We start from the raw sequence: 25950 nt of genomic DNA, 5'->3' as shown, positions 1-25950 counted from the left end.
AGTTATTCTAATATGTTCAGACAATGAGGCGCTTATGCAACTTAGATACTTTCCGATCTCATCCAGTCATGGAACAAAAAAGGAATTTCATTTCATTTCAAATTAAAATATATACAAGTCATTCGGCTGGAGGATCACCCCCAGCCTGTTTTACATTTTGTTCACCCCCTCTATCACCTTCAGCCTCCTCCTCGCTATCCTCTTCGTCTTGGGGAGCCAAGTCCACCATCCAGGAAAAGTCCTCCTCGGGATAACGCTTCCTGAGCTCGGCCAAGTGATCCCCATGGGCGTTCACATAAGCGTCGGCCTCTCTTGTCACTGCCTCTTCTTCTTTTGCTTTGAGTTCCTCAGTGAGGCGAGCGACATCAGCGGCTCGGAGCGCCCAAACCTCTTCAAGAACATGAGCTTGCTCGGCCAGTTTATCCTCGTAGAATTTCATCCGCCCCTCAATTTCAGCTATGTAGTTTTGGGCGGATGAAAGTTGGGATCGGAGGGAAGCGGCTTCCTGACCCACCTTCTCTATCTCCTGCCTCAAGCGGTGAGCCTTTTCCCGAATGATATGTTGGTTCACCAAACTCTCCACACTCAGGCTCATAGTCTGGGTCAGGATATCATCGAGACTGTTCGGGGTTAGCCTATCCCGATCCTCCCGAAGGCAGATGGAGGCCCCCAAAACCTTAGCCAAACCCGGATTCTCCCGAACAGTTCGGTTCTTCTCCAGGGAATGGATCAGTACTTGAGCGCCGCGGGAGAGGGTCCTCGAGGTAGGTTGGGAAGGACCCCCTTCCGCACTCGAAGCAACTGGAGGGGGTGGTGGCGGCTCTTCTTGACAAGGAGGAGACCGGATCACTTCTACTTCAGGGATCGGAGGTCCCGAGGGTCGGGATGAGCCTCCCTGCATCTCTACTGAGTCATGCCTGGGCGTCTGAGAAGCCTCGGCGCGTTTCATCTCCCGCACCTTTCTGGAGACCTCTCTCTTCCGCTTTCGGCTCTCTTTGGAAGCCTCGCTGCCCGCCATGCCTGCACAAAGAATAAGTCAGTGAGTTCGCTAAGGCCCAAAGGTCAGAGATATAGAAAGTACCGAGGCCGAGGTCAGAGAGCTGAAGCCCGCGTTCTTCGCCGGTAATCAGCTGCATTGTCCAATGATGCAGTTCGGCCGTCACCGCATCTAAACAGGAGAATTTCTGAGTGGCCGCCTGATCTTTCAACTCCATCACCATTATGCCCTCTTCCCTATTCAGGGTGATGCGCTTCGGAAGTAATGGGCCCTGATGCAGCCAGCTATGCGGGAAACCCTCAAAACCGCTCGGAACCTTGCTCCTCAGAATAAAAAAGCGATTCTTCCAATTCTTCAGGGAGGAGGGCAGGTCGGTAAAAAGCCCACAATGTGGTTTCGCCTGAAAGAACCAGTATTCATCGTCCTTTCGACGAGTCAGCCTATGTAGCTCGGCGAACACCTTCGCTGTAGGACTGAGTCCCTTAGCTCGGCAAAGACCTCTGAAGGCTACCAGGATCCGCCATGAGTTCGGGTGAACTTGAGCTATGCAGACTTGGTGGAATTTCAGAACTTCCTTAAAGAAGTCATCAAGAGGAAACCGCAGCCCAGCTTTTAATTGCTCTTCGTATACCATGATCATATCATTTTCCTCGAATAAGTGATCAGCTCGGAGATCGCCATGATACCTGATAAGTTCGTATGAATCGGGCCGAAGGTTATATTCTTTGCTAAACAACTGCAGATCGGTTTCTTGAAGGATTAACGGCAGCTCGTCCACAGGAAGGCTTTCTCTCCCTGAAGAATGCGTTTGCCTCGAGGGTCCCACTTGACCACGGGATGGAACGGAGGATGTTGGAGGTTCAGATCGCCCGCTTGGTCCGACCACCTCAACTTCATCAGACGACCATGAAACATGAACAGAAGAGGGGCTCGTCGCTCTCTGAGCCTCGACACCGCTCATTTTCAAAGAAAAGAGAGAAATTTAACTAAAGAAAAGATCAAAACCCTTACTGGAGTGTGATTGGTGTCGGAAGAACTTGAAAAATCGAGAGAATTTTGGAATCACTCGCGAGATGCTGAAAATGACATAAGGGGGCAACTGGCTGACCCATCCCTTATTTATACCCGTCTGGGCAGTTAATGCTCACAGTGTCCCAAGCGGCGCATCAGTTAGCGGGATTCGCCAGCTTTTTCTGATACGTCTCACGAATATTCCGGAAACTCCGTAATTAAATGAGGGGGGGATCGACTAATTAAAGACCGGCAGATTAAGGTAGATGTTTTACAGATCGGTTAAGGGCTATTCAGTTGGGAATCAGATCGGATAAACATATCAGAGATCGGAAAATAACCAATGCAATAATAATAAAATGATAATTGTCAAAATAAAATTTCACTTCCAAAAAGGTCAGATTACATCATTTGGGCGATCTCTATAGATCGGATTACATTAGAGGTCAGATTACATCATTTGGGTGATCTCTATAGATCGGATTACATCAGAGGTCAGATTACATCATTTGGGTGATCTCTATAGATCGGATTACATCAGAGGTCAGATTACATCATTTGGGCGATCTCCAGAGATAGGCAGTACATCCTATCTAGTAAAGGCCTATGTCAAAGCCTAGTCTCGTGGCTGAATCAAAAGATGTGTTTGATCAGGAGATCGGCCATCGACATCGGATAGATGTACAGCTTAGATGGGGGGACTATGACTCTCATGAGGATAAGAGAGGTCATCGTCAATGTTATCGCTCCGAACCGAGCCGCTGTCGGAACACCCAATGTGGTGAGAAGCGAAATGAACTTCGAAGGGCAGTCACCAATAATAGGAGAGAAATTAGCAGTCTTCTCACCCGAAATCAGTTCGCCGATTATATCAGTCAACCAACTCGAGATTGACACGATCCATATTCTCGATCTGGATCGGTAAATTAGTCCGGTTCTCTCACTGTTATCAAATATGGCCATAGTGATTTTCTGATCACCAGGGTCGAAAATTTTCAGTCGGTGAACAAGGTGAACAACCGGAAAAAGATCAAAAGCAGCTATCATGGCTGGGATTGTTGTCGGAGCAGCTAGAACAGGAAAAGTGAGAAAGAAAGAGGAGAAAATGAAATGCAGAAGGATTTCCCGTTGAAGGTATATATAGAGAAGGTCTGAGCATTTATTGCTAGCAGAAAACGAAGCGGACGCCTTGGAAACTGAAGGAATAAATGCCTTGATTGAATAACCCCGGACAAAGGAAAAGACTTTGGAGCGGGAAAGATCGGAGAGGGGCCCGGCATGAGAGATCGGAAAAGGATCATATTAGAAAGATCGGAAGGGAGGGGAGATCGGAAAGCAAAGAGAATAAGACAACTTCCAATAACTGTCGTCATAATCAGAGCCGAGGTAGTTAAAGCGTTGCAGACGAGATCAAATCTCCACCGCACGCCTCATTTGCAGAATCGCTCACATTACTGACAGGTGCCAGAGTATGTCATGACAGTCCTGTACATCTCAATCTCCACCATTGATCTTACTTGTAAGGACAAGCCCGGAGCCCTTGGATCAAAGAAGAAGGCGACAAGACTAGCGCTTTTTATTCCCAGCCCTCGGATCGCCCTTGACAAGAAAATTTTAAGCCGTCAGATTAGAAAAGAGAAAGGACAAATATTCTGAAAAGGATCTCAGCCGTTCATTCTGATTCTCTTTAATTCTCAAGCATCAGATCATGTCTTTTAAAATCCAAACCTTCCATCTCCCTCAAAGAAAATCCTGACCCTTCATTGGAAGCACCCGGTCCCTATAAATACCTGCATGAAAACTGTTGAAAAAAAGGGGAGGAAACGAAGAAAAGGGTGGTGACTATAGTGGAGAGGCTCTGAAACTTAATTCAGTTTTGCTACTCTGCTATTTTTAAGCTTTCAAAAATAGGAAAAACTTCAGAAACCAGTTTTCTAAAGTATTTTCTTTGAAGAAGTATTGAATACTGAAACTATCCATTTTCAATTCGTTCATTACTTTGTGATATCCTCTCTTAGTTTCAGTTCTGCCTTCATTTCCACTTTCATTTTCCAAGCTCAACCTCATTCAAACTCGGTTGTTGTCATTTCGGTTTGACTGCATTTTAACTTGGTACTCTTCATTCCAAGGAGAACATTAGTCCCCAGATTATTAGCACGCAACTCTGCAACATTCGTGACTTCATAGCTAGTTCAATAGGTTCAACTTCCTACAAGTGAGTGTCTGAACTGTTGCCCTATTCAATGTTTGTCTCTATTATCTTTTTTTTTATGCTCGTAATTTTTGTTAAAGTTTGTCTTATGTTAGAAGGTCCCACGTAGGTAGTTATTCTCTTGAGTTTATCTTTTGATACATCAGTTCATGTTATTTATTTGTTCTTGGTCTTTTATTATCTCTTAATGTAGGTGTTCTGGTTACGGGTAGCGTATAGGTAGTTTGATAAAATGTTGGTAACTGTATCTTAACACAAGAGTTTCTTTAAATAAAAGTTTGGATAATAAATCAGAGAAAATTATAAAGACGAGCCACTAGACTAGCTCAAGAAGGTGACTGGGTAAGGTGTGGAGTCGGAGTAAAATCGAATTTCAGACTAGCAAATGAAATAGAGCAAATATGGCTTGCCGAAAGGTACTGGTAAGGCGACCACATGGGAGATCGGTAAAAATTAAGTCTGATTTCCCCTATCTAGTCACAAGATACCGATGAGTTAAAAGAAGCTTAATCCGGGTTCCCAGTGTCTTCGGATGCCAGAACCCTTAGCCTAAGGTCCTTGCGCGACACGAACATAATTAAAGTTCAAGAGGTCGGAGGAGAGTTCTTACCTGATCCTCATCCAAACCAAATAGGAGATCGGAGGAGAGTTTTTATCCGATATCCTTTATCAAAACTCTAAAATTACATATTAAAAGAGATCGGAGGAGAGTTCTTATCCGATTCTCAACCAAAATTTTAATAAATATTTAAAGAGATCGGAGGAGAGTTCTTATCCGATTCTCAATTAAAAGTTTTAATAAATATTAAAAAAAAAGACCGAGGAGAGTTCTTATCTGATCTTTAATCAAAACTTTTAATAATCATTTAAAGAGATCAGAGGAGAGTTCTTATCCGATTCTCAACCAAAATTTTAATAAATATGTGGAGATCGAAGGAGAGTTCTTATCCGAGATCCATCATTCAAACTTTAAATAGAGTATCCCCAGAGATCGGAAAAGCTTTTACCTGGATTTTCTCAAATTTAAACTAAGACAGCACAATACGCAAAGTAACCCCCTAAATAAAACTGATACGCAACACTAACTCACTAAGGGTCATCTCATTTATTTATGTATCTGGGTAACCCGAATTAGTGAAAAATCAAATATTCCCTTTTATCAAAGGGATTAATCCACTAAGACTCTTTCGATCTGAATCTGTCACAATTCCATGCCCACCATCAACTCCAGTTGCTTTTGTGGCGTTGGCACGAGCAACTCCTCCCTTGCTATGTCCTACTCCATTGCCACGCTTTCGACCACCTCTTCGTCCAGCAGAAGTTTCACGTGGTCTATTACCCCACCATTCTGGATAACCTATCTGCCGAAAACAACTTTCAACATCATGTCCCTCTCGGTTGCAATTAGAACAAATTGAGGATTTGTCTTTATCCCCCCCTGAATTTCGATTACCTGCTCAAATTGCAAAGCTCATAGGATTGCCTCTTTCTTCCTTGGTTCGTGTCATAGTTCGCACCCACTCTTGCTGAACAACCATAGCATAGGCACGATTCAAGTTGGGCAAGGGTTCAGTGCTCAAAATATTAGAGCGCACTGTTCCATATCCTTCTTCATCCAAGCCCATCAAAAACTGATGAACTCTCTCTTGTTCACGCTTTCTTTCCAATTCAATGGTAAGATTGCATCTGCAGCCTGCACAAATATACACTGGTATCTGATCATAGTTGTTTATTTCATCCCATAATGTTTTGAGTCTTCCGAAATAGGACACGATCGGTTGACCTTCCTGCCTAAAATTTGCCAGATCCGATCTCAGTTGCTGCATTCGTGGACCATTCCCAATCGAGAACCTCTGTTTAATATCCTCCCACAGATCCTTTACATTCTCCATGTGAGAGATGGTCGAGCAAAGCGTCGGTTCAATGGTGTTAAACACCCAAGAAACCAGCATAGAGTTAACCGTCCACCAATCTTCGAGTTCCAGTGAGTCATCTGCTGGTTGCTTGACAGATCCATCAATAAAACCATATTTCTTTTTAGCCCGCAATGCAGTCCGCATAGCTCGTGCCCATTCTTCGTAATTCTTGCCCTTCAACTGAACTTGGGTAATCAAGTTACCTGGGTTGTCATTCGAATTCAGTGTGTAAGAACTAGAAGTTTTCTTCCCTGATCCAGAACTCTCATTTTTCTTTTCATCAGCCATGGCTCTGATACCATGTAAAAGAACTAAGAAATTTTGGAATAAGAATTCTGATCTTTATTGCCCCATAAATCAAAGATATATATAAAAAATTACAGCTAACAATTAGGTTCCTAATCAAGCTAAATTACCAAAATTGTATCAGAATCATACAACAAAAAGTAAGAACAGATATGCACACAAAAATTCCTAAACAAATGCTCTAAATAAATGCAACATAAGTGGCAGCTAACAGCTGCCTTTCCAATATTGAGCTAACTGCTTCAAATATTTTTACCCTAAGCGTACGTAATTGTTTTCTCAACTCTTTGCTCATGATGTCAGGAGATATGGTCATGTGTCATAATTTGTAAATTGCGAATTATTTTGGTCCTAGAAAGTTGGGAAATTTAATTCTCCAGAAGATGAGAGAACAGGAAATATATGTGACATAAGGAAGCCTTTGAAGTGTTTATTTTTTTTTCAATTCAAGTAAAAGTACTTAAAAATGTATGTTGAAGACAAGTTTGGATGAAAAGTTGGTTTCATAGATTAGAGGAAATTAGCATGAGATTATGTATGTTGAAGACGTGTGGATGAAAAATTGGTTTCATGGATTAGAGGAAATTAGCATGAGCTTATGCGTGCATAATACTGCAATTAGTAACATTTTTTGTGAGTACTGTACTGCTATCATTCATGGTGATGGTTCAACTTATATGATCTATTATGTTCTGAAAATATTGTGGTATTATGAGAGTCATGGGAAAACAATGATATTAATTATATTTGGCTGGTGGAAACTACTATGGAAACAAAAGCTGTTTGTAATAGGTCCATGGTGAATGAGAGAAAGGAGTGTGAAATAACACAATTTTTTTGGCCATACAGAACATTTTCTTTCACAACCCATTGAGCTTCAGCGACTATTTAAGCATTTTGAGAAGAATGGAAAGGGACTCAGGGTGATCTTCTTTTATTATTATTATTATTATTATTATTATTATTATTATTATTATTATTATCTTGTGTTCCGCTATTGAGCGAGAAGCAGCTGATGAATAACCAACATCATGCATGTAACTATTCATTTCTTATCTGAGACCCAAGTAACACAACAATGGTGCCTAAATCTACAGATGTGAAGCCAACCTTTTCTTCTCCTCTTTTGATTTTCTGTTTTCACCAAAATAATTACAGATGCATCAACTATTTTTCAGAAACTTGTCCCTTTTACAATCAATCTCAATCACAATAATTACAGAAAATCACCTAAACCAAAGCTAATCATAGTTGCCACATTGCTTTGTTCTTTGTTAAGTATGAAAAGAGCAAAAAAGTTTTTCTGGTACACTAGTGAGCTACACAACTGGGGTAGCTTTCCCTTCTTAAATTAACTCCCTTACCCCAATCCTGAACCAATTGAAATTCAAATTTTAATCCTTATACTGAAAACCTGAAACTTTACCCACTGGAGTATTGGAGATGAAACAAAAAATAATTACAAGCATGACAAAATTAACAAAGTAATTTCACTTCTGACTTCTTTTCTGTTGGACTCCCAGGTTCAACTAGTTTCCTCAAGTTTGGTGCCCAGTCACATGCACCATAAGCATGAAGTAACAACCAGAGGTAAAATATCATCTTCTTCCTCCATAAGATGATGAACTTGAAATGCTTGAGCTATCAGATGCAGACAGTACATCGCTCATCGTCATTTCCTGACAATAAATAAGCACATATAGTGTGAATAACAAGTTATCTAATGAATAGACTTTAATTATTGAATTGAAAATATTTTCAGGATGATTATCTCACTTGAAGTGACGAAGTATGACTGTGATTGGTTGGGCTTCTTGTGCTAAATATACCTCCAAACATGGGGTGGGGCATGTTTTCTTCTCCAAGTGCTCTCAATCTTTTAAGTTCAGGTAATATGACCTTCCCAAGATCTGGTCTGTCTTTCTTTCTTAGTTCTGCACATTGAAGAGCTAATTTGGCCAAATTCAAGGTCTCCTCTACAGGCCATTGAGGGACAGCTGGGTCAAGTACCTCAAAAAAAGTTCCATCCTCAATGGAACTTTCAACTAGATGAGCTAAACCCATTGGTGGCCTGGCTGTTATTATTTGTAGAAGCATAATACCAAGTGAGTAAATATCAGATTTTGTTCCTAGCATTCCAGTTTGCTGATATTCTGGATCAATGTAACAAAATGTTCCTGCTGCTGATGTCATGTGATATTGAGTGACACTATCAGCTACAGATGGAGGGACAAGTCTTGCCAAGCCAACATCACTTATCTTGCTGACAAAATTGCGGTCAAGCAAAATATTGCCAGGTTTTAGGTCACGGTGCACCAAAGGTTCTGGCTTGGTTTGGTGGAGGAAAAGAAGGCCCGTGGCAATCTCTGCAGCAATTCTGAATCTTACTTGCCAAGGAAGAGGTGGGGTATTTCCTCGCTGGAAGAGACGATCATCTAAGCTGCCATTAGCCATGTGTTCATAGACCAGACAACCATACTCTGGGCAGGCTCCAAGGAGGAGAACCATGTTTGGATGCCGAATGCAGGACAATACTTCAACCTGCAAGAGTTTTTGGATATTATAATTGAGATTAAAATGTCTGTCATTTTGAAGAAAGCCTAACACTCATGAGCAAAGTTTTGAACCTCTTGCTGAAACTGTGACTTTCCTTGAGCTGCATCTTCACGTAGAACTTTAACTGCAACTTCTGTATGATCTAGGTAACACTTGTAAACTGGGCCATAACCTCCTTCCCCAATTTTCAAAGAGTCTGAGAAGTCCTTTGTTGCTGTTTCAATTTCCTCAATCGAGTATCTTCGGTACCTAACATCACTTGGCACCCAAGATTCCCTTGCCTTTGTCTCTTCAGAGTCTCTGAGAGCTTTCATTTCTAAACTTATTCTCTTTTGTGCTTCCAGCTCAGCAAGTTTCTGGGCTGCCTTACACTTTGCTTTCTCCTTCTCTACTAGTGCCAATGCAGCTTCCTCTGCAATTCGTGTCTCATCAAATCTATGTTGTTCTTCAAATTTCCAATGTTGATATTCCCTAGTCTGAGGAAATTTTATCAGAATTTAATTTTTCATTAAAATTCTTTGTATAACATATGGTTGATTTTATCAATACCTTCTGTTTTGCTGAAAATGCCTCCTTGCATGCTGAACTGTACATGCCCATTGTTTGCTTCAACTCTAGTTTGAGTCTCCTCATCTCAGATTCCACATCGTCCTGTAAATTTTGAATAATTGAAGCATTAGTTTTGTCTTCAATTGGATTATATGTCTTAAATAATTAAATCAAAGAAATTGTTGTGTATTGGTGGATGTTTATGTCCTTCTCTCTGACTGTGTGCAGTGTCCATACCATGTTGTGTGAATACCATGATGTTTGCCCCCTGTCTTGTAAGCTGCATGAGTAATTATGCTGCAAACCAGTGTCTATTGATGAGCATGCCGAGTACGTTGACCCAAAGCTTCTACAGTCATAGTCATTGCCAATTGCGCTCTGGGGGCTCATTACAGATTCTGAATTGTCATGGAAAGATGGAAACAAGCGATTGCTGGATGGCGTTCCACTGCTCACATATGTTATATCCATTTCTGGTTGGTAAGGGTCATATGATTTGCCCATTGAACCTTTATTTCTAATGAATGGTGACCTGTTTGAATTGTTATCAGGTTAGTCCTCTCATCGGGGTTCCATTTTAGATGTTAGAAGTAGCCTCTATTAACTATAAATTGTTAATCACACCTTTCTGTTGAACTTACTTGATCATATCTGAGTCTTCTTGGAAGCCATTTGACATATATGATGACCTCTCTGAGGCTGTTAAAGAGATTGACATAAACTCATGTGAGCAATGACAAAACCCAGTTAAAATGGGAAGAAGGATGAGGCGAGTTACAAAAGCAAACCTCTGGGAGTTTGGCCAGTCAGATGTACATCAACTGAAGCAGGAATATGGTTGCGTATGTTAGGCAACTGAATTTGAGGTGGAGGTTTTGCAGGTGGTGGAGCACTAGCAGACCGTACAGAATGAACCTTTCCTTTGCTGATGACATATACTGTGCAGAAGTCCGGTGCAGCTTTTGACACAGTGATTGGGATGTCTGTTGTCTTCAATTTTCTGTGGCAAAAGGATATAATTAGTATTTGCATAGTCACATCAGAACCCTTCATTCAAATAGAAGTGCTTATTGAGATTGTATGGTACTGTAGAACTGATGTATGGATTGTAAGATATATCAAATAAAAAATAGAAGTTGCTGTTTAGAGCAGAGCATCTGATTGATGTTTTGCCATTCATTTATTTTCTTGTTTGTTTTTCATTTGAAGGTCCTGCCAACAAATGTCTGATAAATGATTGTTATGAGCTAAACCTCATAAATGGTATACCTGACGAGTAGGCCTCCCCTTGTTGGTGCTCCAAGTATCAAGGTCTCTATCACATGAGAAGCAGCATAGTCTATTATTGCTTTGGATATATCAACATCCTCTACTACAACGTCATTACATCTTATCTGCACGAAAGATAAATGATCAGGTTACAAGAGTAGATTTATTATGTGACGGGAGAATATGAATGAACAAAGAAACAGAGCAACTTACATCCTTCCGCGTGCAGAAACAGCGGAATGGAAGGAATAATTCCCTGGCTTCAGATTCAAGTTGTTTGCTATGTGTTGTTGAAATCTCACTAGCATCTGTAATGGAAGCATTAGCTCCCACTGTAGCTGCAAAGGGTAATGGGAAAAATTAAGTTCTTTTGGATAACAAATGTAAACCTCATACGTATCTAAGACATCATCAGCAGCAGCAATTCTCCTTAATAAGGAAACCATTAATAAGCAAGTTAACGACAAGCAAAAAGGTTTTTGTTTATAAGAATTCTTTCGATTTCCGGTGAAGAAATAATTTGATCCTTTCGTTTTTGTTTTTGGTTTGAGAAACATGTATAAAGAAAATGGAAAATTTTCTTTTGTAGTTTAGTTAATTGTTAGTGGCATGAAATGTTTATAGATGAAAGAAAAGCCATACGTGGGGCCTTTTGTTTAACATGAAGAAGTGTGACAAATTGGCCTACGCTGAGAAGATGATCAACAGCCCATTTAAGGGCATATTGGCTCCCTTTGTCCTTGCCTATGGCCACTGCAACACTTTCTTCTCCCTTTTCTGCATTCTTTCTGACCATATTTTCCCTTCCTTTTCCTCTCCCCGAAAATATTCCTGGCCGAAAGAACGCAGAATTAGCAACAATCCCGGAAAATGAAGCTTTATATCTGAACAGTATCAACAACGAAATGAAGGTGTCTAATAATGGCTGCCCCTTATTGTCTCCTTATTTATAACCAACTCAACAAATTCTTTGCCTTCTCTCCACTGTCCATAACATGGAGTCTATTAATTAATTGTCGTGTTAAGATTGTTGATTCTGTCCAGAATTTTTATGTAACGGTAAAAACAACCTCATAATTATCCTTCCCACCTTCTCTTCCTTTTGTTAGTATATATGGCTAGACTACTATGAGACCAGCTTTTGCATACTGAGATCAAACCTAAACTCTGATCAATAAGGTGGGGAACAAACTCGTTTACAAACTGAGCTAACTCTTAAGAGTTATTTACTGTAATAATATTGAATTAATTCATAATTTTATTGGACTTCAACTAATTTTTTTCCTTTTTATGGGATGAATTCCTCAATTGGAAAATCTATATAAACAAAGTATTTCCATTTTAGCTCTAATTAATTTAGCAATAAAAAGAAATCATTAATTAACTTAATAGACGTAATTAAACTAGTTGAGGTGAGTTACAAGAAAACAACCTTATACTAGTTTGAATTATATTTTGAGATAAATGCTAAAAAAATCTTATATTTTTTAAATTTTTATAATTCTACTCTATATTATAAAAATTATTAATTAAATTTTAAATATTTTAACTCTTACCAATTTCACCCTATTATTAATAAAATCGTTATTTCACTAACAGAAAAGACACGTCAACTGTCATGTTATGCCAATGATATGATATAATTATTAGAAGTTGAAAAATATAAATTCTAATTGGTAATTTAATTAGTATAGGATATAATTAGTACAAGTTAAGATATTAAAATTATTGTATATACAATGAACGCATTCTAATCATTGATTGTGATGGGATTCACATAAGACTCATCATGATCAATAATCATAGTCGTTATACAAGAATTAATTAAAGTATATGCCTCACTAAGAAATATTCTCTATAAAATGTTATTATTTACTTATAAAGAGGATTAGATAAAGAAGAATAATAGTTTCTTTTCTTTTCCCACCCCCCTCTAACTTGAGAGTCTCTTTGTTTTGTAAGTCCTCTTCGCTGATGAAAATGAGATCCATGTAGGTTCTCTTAGCTCATGAAAATGAGATCTATATTATTAATAAAGTAACAGTTTCAAAGCCCATCACCTATAAATTTCATCTCAAGTTAGAAAGCCAATGGTGTTCCAACTAGTAAACCAATTAGGTAGGATGCACCAAAGTTTATAACTATTTGGGGACAGTTGCATAGCTCGCAAGCTCCAAGTGTAGGCAAGGCAAGCGATGTCAAACCTAGCTGCTCCTTCGTATGTATCTGTCCCCACCAAATTTTCACCGCAATTGTGAAAGCAAAGGCCAATACTCCACAAACAAATGCCACAACGGGTCATATAATGGTAGCCCTTTGCCTGTGCAGGTTGCCCAGCCCCAAAATCTTGCCCAACACGGGTTGACAAACCCAAGCCTAAAGAGTAAGGAACTAGATAAAGCAAACCTGTTGTTTGAATGAGGATTCCCATTGCAGCCACACTTGCTTGTGAGAGGCCACACGATAGGAACATTACTTGATACCACCACCTAGGCCTAGCCAGGGCCGATTCAATTATTGAATCGGATTAAGATGGGTTCAGGTCAAATCTAAGATCGCCTCAGGTCAACATTTAGCAAACCATATTGGCGTTGAATTGGTCAAACTGAACAAAAATGCGACAAAACCTGCTAAAACTGTGATCAACATATCCAATTTCGATTCATCTTCTAATCAGACCCTAAACATCGATTTCAATCCAAAACCAGCCCATGGCCATGGCTATTACCAATACTCCAAGCACACTGATAATACAGTTAAGATTGATTGGACTAGTTTAGGCCCACGGTTTTATGCGGCGAAGAGTAAAACGGTCGCCAACGAGCCAGCTAGCCGCTACCCTAAGATGACCTGGCGTGTCTCGTGACGTCGCAAAGAGAAAAGCAGGAGCTGTGGTTTTATATATACTAGCATTTCTTTCTTCCCCTACCGCACCACAGAATCCTTCGACAAATCCATGGCTCTGCGATCTCTAGTGACCCGAAAGAACCTACCCTCAGCCTTCAAGGCCGCCACAGGGCTAGGGCAACTGCGGGGATTGCAGACCTTCTCTCTCCCCGATCTCCCTTACGACTATGGTGCCCTGGAGCCCGCGATTAGCGGCGAGATAATGCAGCTGCATCACCAGAAACACCACCAGACTTATATTACTAACTACAACAAGGCTCTCGAGCAACTCAACGACGCTATAGAGAAGGGCGATTCTGCTGCCGTCGTCAAGTTGCAGAGCGCCATCAAGTTCAACGGTGGAGGTTCGTTTCCTCCTTCCATCATCGATTGCTTATTTCTTTTTGTTTGAGCTGTTTTGTTTGATTATTTGATGGGAAATTTGATCATCGGGAGCAATTTTAGCTTATATAGTTGTTAAAGTGTTTTTGAGGAGTATTATTGGACTTTATTGTGAAAAAAAATTATAGTGTTGCTTTATCAGAGCAAGATTTGCTTGACTTGACGTTTTTAATTATCTTGATTATTATTCGCATTCAATTGATGGTAGCAGAAATTGATACTTAATGGAAGTGGATTCGATTGTACATTAATTGACTAGATTCAAGTGAGCAACATGATATCCGATCACGAAGAATAACATGATATTGATACTCAAAGAGCCGGCCACTTTGGTCACGGCTAGCACCTACACATTGGACCTCACCACTCTGAGGGCCACCAATCGGCTACACCAATTGATATGAACCTTTGATTAGTCGCCGTCACCACTCTGTGGTTCTGATACCAATTGGTATGAACCATTGACGAGTCGCTGGCTGAATTGAACCATGTGAACCACCTAGGTAGAACTCATATCTGGCTTGCATACAAGGACTTAAAAACTGGCTTGCGTATAAGGGCTTATTAACCTTTCACCAAGGTTGTTTCCAAGCGATGTGGGATCGTAACAGCTGTCTTCTATTTTAGAATGGGAAAGATTTACTGTTCTTGGATTTCTTTCACAATAAAACAATGCAAATGGAACTTCTGATATTGTGTTGAGGTAGTCTTGAGTGCAGATTGCTAGCTAAAATAATTCAGTTTTGTATATCTTGCCTTTTGTCTTCCTGCTGCTGTGTCTTTATTTAGGCAAAACTGATTGTGATGGTCAAAGTTTTAATGTTGCTTCACTGGTGTCCTTCACTTTGTTTAACTTATGACAAATAGTTTAACTTTCAGGTCATGTCAACCACTCCATTTTCTGGAAGAATCTTGCCCCCGTCCGTGTAAGTCTATTATTCTATTGATATTTATTTATTTAGCTCCATTTTTTTAATTCCCTGCCTAACACTTCATGCATGACAGGAAGGAGGTGGTGAACTCCCGCATGGTTCCCTTGGTTGGGCTATTGACGCAGATTTTGGCTCACTGGAAAAGTTGATACAATTAATGAATGCAGAAGGTGCTGCGCTGCAAGGATCTGGATGGGTGGTAAGTTATTCAGTTTGTTGAATATTAATCAATGGTTTTCTGTTTCTGTTTATATCCGATAGACTGGTTTTATCAGTTTATTCATTTTTGCCTTTTCCTTTGGCAATATTTGATCTTGATAGTGGCTTGCCTTGGACAAAGAATTGAAGAAGCTTGTGGTTGAGACCACTGCAAACCAGGTAACTTCATAATATTGTTGTAAACTCAACTTGTGGTGATTAATGAGTTTTCTTGCACTTCTCATGTCCTGCTACTTTAAACTTTTAGCCATGGATAATACACCGTTAACTGTTTGGATTCCATATAAGAACTGAGGATGCTATATCACTGTGAAACCTCTTGATTTCATAAGGATTCATTATACAATAATGAGGTGTATGAGCTCCACAAATCCCTTGTGTAATTTTTAGAGTTGGCCATTATCATGATACATGTGAGCATGAATCTTATCTAGGACTAATTTCAATATCTTCGGTCCTCAAGTTATCTACAGATCTGGTGAACTTCCTGCATCTGATGATGTCAAATCTTTTTAGCCTTTCTGCCGCTGGAAATTTATTATTGTGCTGTAATGTTGACCTAGTTTGGTTGTGGTTCTTGTCACAGGATCCATTGGTAACTAAAGGACCAACTTTAGTTCCTTTGCTTGGTATTGATGTTTGGGAGCATGCATACTACTTACAGGTGAACTTCTGTCTTTAAATTGTTCAGTATGGTTTCTTTGTGATGTTTAGATTCTTTTTTGTTTTTGATGAATAAAATGATGTGTTATTAGATGGTTTAATTATATTATTGATGATCCTTTACTTTTTGGTGACCTTCAGCACCTTCAAAATTTATCAGTATTGCTTTGGTTGCTACTTGCTTTAGAATGTCTTATAATTTTAGTTTAATGAAGCTAACGCTTTTCATTAGCATTTATCAAGCATTTAGATAATTAAAATCTATGAGGGACATAGTGTTACAAAGTAAAATTGTCATCCATTTTATGCGACGGGTGAAAATTTCTAATATGCCTTGGACAACATTAATGCCAAGGGTTAATAATTTATTTTGACTGGTAAAATGAACTGTTGCTTATTTTGGAGCCTTGGAATTGAAATTAATCTTAGCTTGTGTGGAATAGCAATGCAGCACTTGATTGCAGGCCAAACTAAAGAGCACAACTTACTTTCATAGTTCAGAGCCATGCTGAACATTTACATGGCATGTTAAGGTTACTTGTCAATGGCGGCCATTTCTTACGCCATGACGTTGAAATATTCATGACAAGTGATCAAAGGCAGATTATTCTCTAGTGTCGCCTTTGTCTTAACATGCCTAACTTCGAGAATGTGTTTGCGTACTAGTAGTTCTAGTTGGGTTAGGTTAAGCGCTCTCTCTCTCTCTCTCCCCCCTGTGTTGATATTGATTTGTATGGTTTGCATGGAACACTTATAGAAGCAAAAGATATTGCACTTTGAGTCTGAAACTCATTTGCTATTTGCTCCCTTTCTCCAAATATAAATTTGTGATCTTTAATCTGCTTTTGAATTTGTCAGTGACTTGGATTTTTTGTTATTCCTCATGCTGCAGTACAAAAATGTCAGACCAGACTATCTAAAGAACATATGGAAAGTAATGAATTGGAAGTATGCAAGTGAAGTGTATGCCAAAGAATGCCCTTCTTCTTAGAGTGCTTTCCATCCCATGATGGAAGTGGCTTTTTAGGCCCGGTTCAAAGATGGAATAAAATGAAATGATGTGTAATGTGTTGATGTATTGACTTTCGATTTTCCCCTGTTACCCTTTGTTCTAATGGGCTATTTACTGGCATATCCAGTGGACGAGAACTGGAACATTATTGCGTTTTTGTTCATTTGTTCTATGTTGGTTCCATCATTAGACATTCTATACTCCCTTTAATGGTGTTTTTTTTTTTGAATTTTTATTTTTGGGATCTTTTGACTACAATTTGGTTGCTAATTGAAGGGAGTTTCAGATTGCCCTGATTCCTGTAACACCATGTTCAGGTCGGATGATAGTTTCCTCGGGATTCTTCACAAAATGGTTTGTTTATCTTTTAACAGTTTGATGATTAATGCAACGATGAATGAATATGATTGCAAAGGGAGCATTATTCGGATTGTTGACGAGCATAAGAGGGGAACAGCATGATAATTCCAAATTAAAACAATGTTTTCTAACTAATTTTTTATGAACGTTTATTTCTTTCTATCTTTCTACGATGGGCGTTTTCTCTCCTAGGCTACCCAGCGTCAACGAGGACACTTCTCCTTTTGAATTTGCCCCAATCTCAACAAAAATTGTTATTTTTATTAGGCATAGACTTGAGGAAATTGTTAGAATTATGGACTGGTTTTGAGTTGGATCGCGTGTGTATGCATACATTCCCACTCTCCTTAACTTTTATTTCTAATTAATTTGACCCATCAAAGTTACATCAAAGCTCAATTAATCCCTATTTTCGTCATAATCTTCTAAATGCCAATAAAACCAACATAAAAAATAATTTACATGTACTCATCTATTTTGTAACAAAAACATGGAGAAAAAAAAAGTGAAAAATAAAAAAATAAATACATCAAAATAAAAATAAAATATTTAGCGAACTCTATATAGCTTAATAATTCATATTTTTATTATTGACAAACTAAAATTAAGAAAATTAAATATTAATTATTATTTGGGCAAAAAAAAAAAGGGATACTGGGTAATTCAGTAATTATGCCAAATGGAAGGGTACAAAGTTAAAAATAAAAAACAAAATAGTGTTGTCAAATACAAATTCTCTCAAAATATGCTACTCTGTCTCTGCCCTATAAAAGTCTCCTAAGCCATTCTCTGATCCATTGGAAAAACCCTAGCAGCAGCCCGCTCAGATCCTTCAATTCTCTTCTGGGAAACACCACCATCTCAACCACCGACAGCCATGGTGAGCTAGATCTTTCTTCTTCCATCCCGCCTCATTCTCAATCTCAATCTCAATCTCTCACAATTTTTTTTTCCTTTTTTGTTTTTTTTCGTTTTTGCAGACATTCAAGCGTAGGAATGGCGGCCGTAACAAGCACGGCCGAGGACACGTCAAGTTCATCCGCTGTTCCAACTGCGGCAAGTGCTGCCCCAAGGTATTCACTGTTTTCTAAATCCTTCATCTAGACATTAATTTGATTTTGTTTCAAATTTGTGATTTATGTCTGGCTTTTGAATTTTTGATAACACCTAAAGGATAAAGCAATCAAGAGATTTCTTGTGAGAAACATCGTTGAGCAAGCTGCTGTGAGGGACGTTCAGGATTCCTGCGTTTATGATGGTATCTCTCTCTTCCTCCTTTGTATAGCTATTTGTTGTTTATTTAAAGATTTATGGTTTGATTTGAATGATTATGCAGGATATGTACTTCCCAAGCTGTATGTGAAGATGCAGTACTGTGTTTCATGTGCCATTCACTCCAGAGTTGTGAGGGTTCGCTCTCGCTCTGAGCGCAGGAACCGTGAGCCGCCACAGCGCTTCCTCAGGCGCAGGGTACTAATTTTTTCGTTTTCTTTTCTGTTTATATTTTTTTTTTCTTCCTTCAATCTAATTTAATTTACGGTGAAGTTTGTAGTATAGCGTGTCAAGTGCTGTTGTTGTTGTGGGATTAACCATTGTCTTCTATTCTTAGGTCCTTGCTTTATTACTGTCTTGGTTGCTTTCTGATGCTACCAGTTTTCTGTTGAATCTCAAAATTGGACAATAAAGTTAATCCATATACTTATTTTAACCTGAAAGTTACAAGTGTATTTACTGGTTGCCTCTGATTTCTATTACATTCTGATGTATAGCTGAATGCAATAGCTATCTACTTATGGGACAATTGTTTGCCTAGTGCCTATTTCATTTGATTATAGGATTCAGATATTTATACATGAATAATCATATCTTTTAGCTGATTTATGTCCTGCTCTGTCTCCTTGTTCCTTTTCCTTGGTTTGTAATTCCTTGATATATACTGTTGAGTATTCTAAGGTTGTAGTTTTTCTTGTTCTATGTTGAACCATGTTTGACGTTCTTGGTCTACATGGGTTTGTGTTGTGGCTGTTTCCATGCATTATTTTAAGATTTTGTTTCCTGCTTTTGTGGTTGCGATTTCTCAGGATGACTTGCCAAAGCCTGGACAGCCTGGTCAGCCTGGTCAAGGAATTCGTCCTGCAGGGATTGGTGCTGCCGCCAGAGCTTAAGAATTTGATTTATTCTGTTTGATGTTTTGTCAAGAAGTTACTCCTGGGATTATCGAAGGAATGTCTTGAAATTTCACTCTTAAATTTGGACCTGCTAGATCTATTAAGGATTATATATGTTTAAGAACTTGAAAGTTTTTGGTTGATGAGAATGTTTTTTGAGATCACTTGATTTTCTACTTTATGGCTGGGCATTCCAATAACAGGTTTTTCCCTTATATAATCTAATGATAGATTCAGTGGCTATGTTGGCTTCTGCATTTTTAACTTTATTTTTTAGGGAAAATTTGTAGTCTTTGGGGCAATGCTTGGGTGGTAATGTGTTCAGAAAGCATTTTACCACACCCATTGATAGGGAGGAATTGGGAGAGATTGATATTGTTTCTAGGATATCTAAACTGGTAGTATTTAGTTCTTGCTAGCTATGCTGCAATTTCGCTTCTTTGATAATCTGAGTAACTCAATATTGTTCTCATACATATAATGAATGCATGCAATTTGGCTTGAAGATTGGCACATCGATGGAGTTATTTTGCAGTCTGAAAAAGAAAAACGTCTGTTCCCCCTTCCTCTCCCCAGTTGAACCCTTCCTCCTCTTCCTCCCTCTGTTGTGGTTTCTCTCTTGTTTCTCTCTAGTCTCTTAACCCCCTCTCCTTCCATCTCTCTGTCTCAGTACTTGATAAATTATTTTAGAATGTCAATTCCAAATCACTCTCGAACACAAAGCAAAACAATATAATAATGATCGCAAAAAGTAAACCATTGAAGCAAACACAAATCAAATGACAATAAGTATAATAGAATAATTCTCTGTATTTAAAACTTAATTTCTGGAGAGCGCAATAGTTGTCATGGCGTGCGAAAAAATGTAAAGAAACGGTAAGAAAATGAACAGGCTTCGAGTAGACGGATAGCTAGAACCAGGGAGAGATTTCCCCATTAACAGTAGGAGCAGCAATGACTGCACGTGAGGACCAAAATTACGAGGGAGCTGAAGGAAGCATGGAAGTTTAAGGCTGTGGGGGACAGCGGCGTAGAAATCAAGTAGATGTTATAGAAATGCTGCCCTTTTAATTTATCAATTTATTTTTTAAAGAATTTTGATTAGAGAGTATAATTATGGTAACTATTTTTTTTTTCAAAACTGTCATATAGTATGTATTTGTAATTTTAATATTTTTATATAAAATTTTTTATTAATTTTTTATATAATATAATATTATTATAATATATTAATTATTATTATGATAATATAATTACTTTTCGTTTATCATGACATGTATATGTACTTATGTTTTTTAGATTAAATTAACGAAGACGAAAGTATATTAATGAAAATAAATATTATAAAAGTGAAATTTATTATGAAAAATTTATTATTGTAATATAATTTTATTATTAGTGCCTTATAAATATATAAATTTAATTATTTATTATTTTTTTATTTATATATTTTCGTGTTAAATTTTTTAATAATGAAGTATTGAGTTTACAAGACTAATTAACCTTTAATATTTTATAATTTTTATAAAAGGTATATAATTAACGTAAAAACTTAAACTTTTTTCAACTTTATTTAAGAATTTATATATATAATAATAAAATAAATTCAATTTGATATAATTTTATATAATGTTAATTTTTTTTATTTTTAATTATTTTAATTATATTTGCTAAAATTAATTGTAAACATTCATATTAATAAATATCAATATTATTAATTTTTATTTGATATATAATATTTTACATAATTTTATATTATCAAAAACCTTTAAAATAAAATTGATAAATATATTAACACTAATAAATTAATAATTAAATTTTTTTTATATAAAAAAATCTATGTTAATAGAATAAATAATATTAATGTTAGTATATTATTATTTTTAATTAAATTATTTCTATATCAAATATCGATTCATGTTTATATTTAAATATTAATTTATTAAATTAAAATAATAATTCTTTTTTTTTAAATATTATTTTTAATTTTTTTATACGTATTTATTATTTGTCAAGTTAAAATAAGATTATAATATTAAAAAATTATTATATTTTTTATATTTACAAACATTAATATTTTTAAATTTTAATAACATATCATTTTAAAATAAAAAAAATTAGTATTTTAAATTTTAATCATCCTATTAGTTATATTAATTTTATAATTAAACTCAATTTTTTAAATAATATATATTTATCTATTTAAATTTTTTTCTTATGTATATATAATTTGTTTTACATGCGTAATTATATATTATTTAAAAATTTTAAATTCATATAATTTTATTCTATATCACATATTATAGTTACTTTTTTTTTATGAATCAAAAAATATTAATTTTTTATAATATTTCTATTGTTGCATATATATATATATATATATATATATATATATATATATATATATATATATATATGAAATTAAAAATATTAATTTATTTTAGAAATATATCTATAATTAAAAATATGAATTTACTTTATATGAAATAATTTTTAATGACTTATAAGAAATTAAATTAAGAAAAAAAAAACTTCAAAAATTAATAATATAATTCATATGTTTGGTTGATAAATTTTTTTTTCTTGTTCTTTTGCATAAATTTAAATATTATTATATTAAAATATTTTTCCATAAATAATTATAATTAAGATAGAGATAAAAAAATTCATTGAGGTTCATTAAAAAGTTATTCATATAAATAAAATACTTTCTACTTTTGTAAATAATATAAATAGTGATAGTATTTTTATAAAATTTTATTTTGAATTATATTGTAATAAAAAGTTAATTGAGTAAAATTTAAATACAAATAGAATTAAGAATTTTAGTTTTATATAAACTTTAAAATTATATAGATCATTAAATTTTAAGTTATAAAAATTTTAAATTTATGTAAATTTTAAAATTAAATTAAATAACAAAAAATATAATTATAAATACTATAAGTAATGAAGGGCAATTTAAATAAAGTCAATATTCTCCTCTCCCTTCACACATTTGTATATTATATAGATATAGAATCTTTAATTTTGTAAATATAAATAAACATTTTGAATTATAAAAAAACTTAATTAAGTAGAATTTAAATACAAATAAGATTAAAAATTTCAAATTTATATAAACTCTAAAATTAATTAGATAATAAAAAATAATGACTGTAAATAATAAAAATAATGAAGGGCTTTTTTAAAAATCTTAATGTTCACCCTCTTTCATATATTCATATATTATATAGACTTGAGGCATGCAGGGATAAGTGTAAAAAAGTTGATTTTTTTTTTTTTGAAAAAAAATGCGTCAAGTTTAGCATATTTTGGTGCTGAATCGAGTGTACAACATGCTTCTCCTTGTTTTGAATGATAATATAGAAAAAAATGCAAAAATGGGAAAAAGAACATAATTTTGTGCAGGAAAAAGAATGGTATTTGATATTTTGATTCTTCAGTTACACTCAGCATTCCCAACCTTCTCACCTTTTTCATCTTCTTCCTTTTTTCCATGGTAGATAATTTGTCTATCTCATACTATTGGTAAGATGTATTGGGGTATCATTATTGCATTCAACACATTGAATCGATTTAACTCTCATAGTAAGTGTTTCTAAACAACTTACTATTGAATCAATGTGTTGCTAAAAAGTATTATCGACCTTCAAGTAGAAAGAACATAACATTACATGCAAATACAAAATATCATCTTTGCTTACCAAGTTTACACTCAACCAATGTGAGAGAATCGACACCATCTTTTCTATTAAGCATTTTCAATGTCATGAACAACATTTCTCCCCCAGCTATGGTAAGTATGCCTGCTCTAAAATAGCTTTGCATCAAAATTTGTCAACACCCCGTAGCTCCTTTGCAATCCTTATGCATTCCGCCATGGGACAATTTGTCTTGATTGCGTTGGAAGCAATGTGCGACCGACTAACAGCATAGCCCTCCTATAAAAACCAAATTCACCAGGCTGTTACTCTTGGGAAATTATTTAATGGGGACAAAGAGGTTACTAATGAAATTTGTATCTGAGTGAAGTGTGAAAATGCTGTTACTAATGAAATTTGTATCTGAGTGAAGTGTGAAAATGCTAAGTCAGATCTTTCTTTTTCTGACACCCATGACAGGGAATTATGAAAATAAAATAAGCTTCAGGATTCGTAGGAAAAAGATGTTCTTTTCATTGTATTTTAAACTTTTATCAGTAAAAGCATAGAATTAAGCAAGAATCTATTGGGTCTCAAAATCATTCAAAATGAGGTGAAGTTGAACAGAGCTCCCTATTCATGCAGCAGTATATGTCCTATAAAGCCTCATGCCTGATCATGATGAAATGTTATAGAGGAAGCAGCCTACCTCGAGGAGGGTGGTCATCATGGTCTTCAACGGAGGTGAATTAATTTTTGCACGGCTTGCCATCTGAAATGATTAATGGGATAAATAACAAAATCTTCCTTGAAATGTACATATAAATTTGCCCAATGCAGCATATTGACAGAAACAAACAACATGAATGGAAAAGGGATTCACATGAAGACCTCATCCATTTTAATGTAGCCAAAAGGTAAACTGGGGTCACTTTCATCTAACATCCGTCTCAAAAGTTTATCCAGATCAGCTCCTGCACTGTTTCCCATCCATCCCCATTGCTCAGCTAAATTTAACATTTCTGTGATGAAGGTAGCACTATGAAGAGGTCCTGTCCATAGGGGTCCTGAAACAGTAACCGGACTACAAACCTGAAAAACCAGATAAAAAATGTTAGCATATCCTTTAATTGTATGCAGAGCTAACAATGCATGAGAGTCTTGTACTTTCATCCACAATACCAAGAGCTAGCAAGAAAACAGCAGTGCACCAGTACCAACAGGAAGAAAGAGTAACAAAGAAAAATTTAAGATCATATTATCTTGAAAGAGAATAATGTCTTAGAGTGTGTTTAATAGAAAATTAAAAAATTAACGTTAAATGCTACTTTATAAATTTTAAACTTTCAGGAGGATAATTATTCATGTAGTCCCCCCAAGGTTATCATTTAACCCTTCAAAAGAATATAAATATCAATGAAGTAAAAAGTTAACTAGTCTTTTTAAATATCTAAAAAATACTTATAAGGGATTAAAAGTTACAAAAGTTATAATTAACTCTTGTTAATCTTGTACCAAACGCACCCTTAGACTGAAAATATACCTTATTGCTGCTGCAAGAACAACTAATTTGACCAAGCTCTTCCCATGAAAATGATCGAGTATTTCCACATTGGTTGCAGTAGCTGATGAACCCATAATGCCTATCATAAATGGTAAAGACACAGCCTTTTTAAGTATCAACACCAATATACACAATCGAACTCATAAAACTATAACCCCACCAACACAATTAAAACATTGAAGAAAAACAAACCTGTTCTCATGTTCCTTCCCTCGATTTACTTGGAGCATGACCCTAAAAACTGGTCCATGATACGAATAGTATGAAAAAAGTGGGGTGACATGATAGCCCAGCAGAGATGCCTCCCGCACAGCCCCACCTATAAGCATTCGCAAACCAATCTCATTGGAACAAGGCATAGGGCGTACATATGCTCCATATGCAGCTAAGGAACTAGACCACAGAAATACAAAATTTTAACTATAATACTCAGGACCAACAAATTACAAAACCCATTCAAAAAATGTTAACTCGTAGCCAAATCCTAAGAAGCATCTGATTTTAAGGTAATTCCATGAGAAATGTGGTAACGACTATTGGCAATAAAATGTGTAGTCCTCTGATGAGACCATAAACATAACAATGAGTGTAGTGTCCAAATCACAAGAGAACAAACAACATCAAGTCAGCAGTTCATTTCTACAAGGCATGCAAACTTCAAATGCTCACCAATAAGGCCGGTGACCACCTGAAGAGTACCCATCAGTGGAAGTAAGATAAAGCAATCCATTCAATTTCAAAGTACTCATTGCAGACCTCAAAAACAAAGAATCACTCCCAAACGAATCGATATCAATCAAGTCGAAAAAATCCCTCTGCAAGTAACATTCCGTCAAGACTCTATTTGCATCAAAATGCGAAACAGCCCATCTCCTCGCATCGCCAAAGCCCCTCTCCACTTTCTTCAAATTCCCTAAAATAACTCCTCTGTACTCGTCATTTGCGTCATTTGCCAACACAAAATCCGCTTTGGCTTCGAGTAAATAGCGACAAGACCGGATTCCACAGCCACACATTGCGTCCAGGACCCGTAATCTTCCTTTTGATTGCTTGTAGAAAGCTGCGGCCAGAATCCCTAAGTCCCGGCCTTTGGCACTTTCATGGCGAAAGAAAGTCTCTCCCGTCTCGAACTCGATACCCCTTTCGGTTTGGCGCTCGCATATGCAATGAAATTGGTAAACTTGGGGTTTAAAGCTTCGAAATTTGGGGTTCGGATTAGGGTTTTGGGGTTTTCGAAGAAATGGAGAAGGGGTTAGGGTTTTAGGGGTGATAATTGACATGGCG

General features: G+C 36.5%; 4 protein-coding genes across 5 annotated transcripts; 2 read left to right on the top strand and 2 right to left on the bottom strand.

Moving 5' to 3' along the window:
* Positions 1-8040: 8040 nt before the first annotated feature.
* Positions 8041-13289, bottom strand: LOC110668035 (U-box domain-containing protein 35). Its single transcript, XM_058150864.1, has 11 exons — positions 13021-13289; positions 11459-11700; positions 11030-11154; positions 10817-10941; positions 10336-10598; positions 10189-10246; positions 9785-10079; positions 9548-9709; positions 9070-9474; positions 8219-8983; positions 8041-8121 (listed from the first exon to the last, which is right to left on the bottom strand). Exons 1-11 carry the CDS (start codon positions 13287-13289, stop codon positions 8041-8043), a joined length of 2790 nt encoding a protein of 929 aa, XP_058006847.1.
* Positions 13290-13719: 430 nt separating this feature from the next.
* On the top strand, positions 13720-17156 carry LOC110668065 (superoxide dismutase [Mn], mitochondrial). The gene is given in 6 exon segments (NM_001405331.1): positions 13720-14067; positions 14984-15030; positions 15110-15235; positions 15358-15414; positions 15842-15919; positions 16811-17156. Coding segments are annotated over 6 exon segments (702 nt in total). The 5' UTR covers positions 13720-13772; the 3' UTR covers positions 16910-17156.
* Positions 17157-17928: 772 nt separating this feature from the next.
* LOC110668095 (40S ribosomal protein S26-2-like) lies at positions 17929-19701 on the top strand. Of its 2 annotated transcripts, NM_001405330.1 has the most exon segments (5): positions 17929-18170; positions 18271-18363; positions 18464-18548; positions 18627-18760; positions 19372-19701. In NM_001405330.1, coding segments are annotated over 5 exon segments (399 nt in total). In that variant the 5' UTR covers positions 17929-18167; the 3' UTR covers positions 19456-19701.
* A 3158-nt stretch (positions 19702-22859) lies between these two features.
* LOC110668099 (tRNA (guanine(26)-N(2))-dimethyltransferase) lies at positions 22860-25946 on the bottom strand. The gene is made up of 6 exons (XM_021829192.2): positions 25336-25946; positions 24859-25059; positions 24646-24745; positions 23994-24194; positions 23812-23874; positions 22860-23402 (listed from the first exon to the last, which is right to left on the bottom strand). Exons 1-6 carry the CDS (start codon positions 25944-25946, stop codon positions 23289-23291), a joined length of 1290 nt encoding a protein of 429 aa, XP_021684884.2. The 3' UTR covers positions 22860-23288.
* Between the last annotated feature and the right edge of the window lie 4 nt (positions 25947-25950).

This window comes from Hevea brasiliensis, chromosome 8 (genome assembly GCF_030052815.1).
Source record: "Hevea brasiliensis isolate MT/VB/25A 57/8 chromosome 8, ASM3005281v1, whole genome shotgun sequence".
Classification (NCBI taxonomy): Eukaryota; Viridiplantae; Streptophyta; class Magnoliopsida; order Malpighiales; family Euphorbiaceae; genus Hevea; species Hevea brasiliensis.
This window is presented reverse-complemented; position numbering and strand designations above follow the sequence as displayed.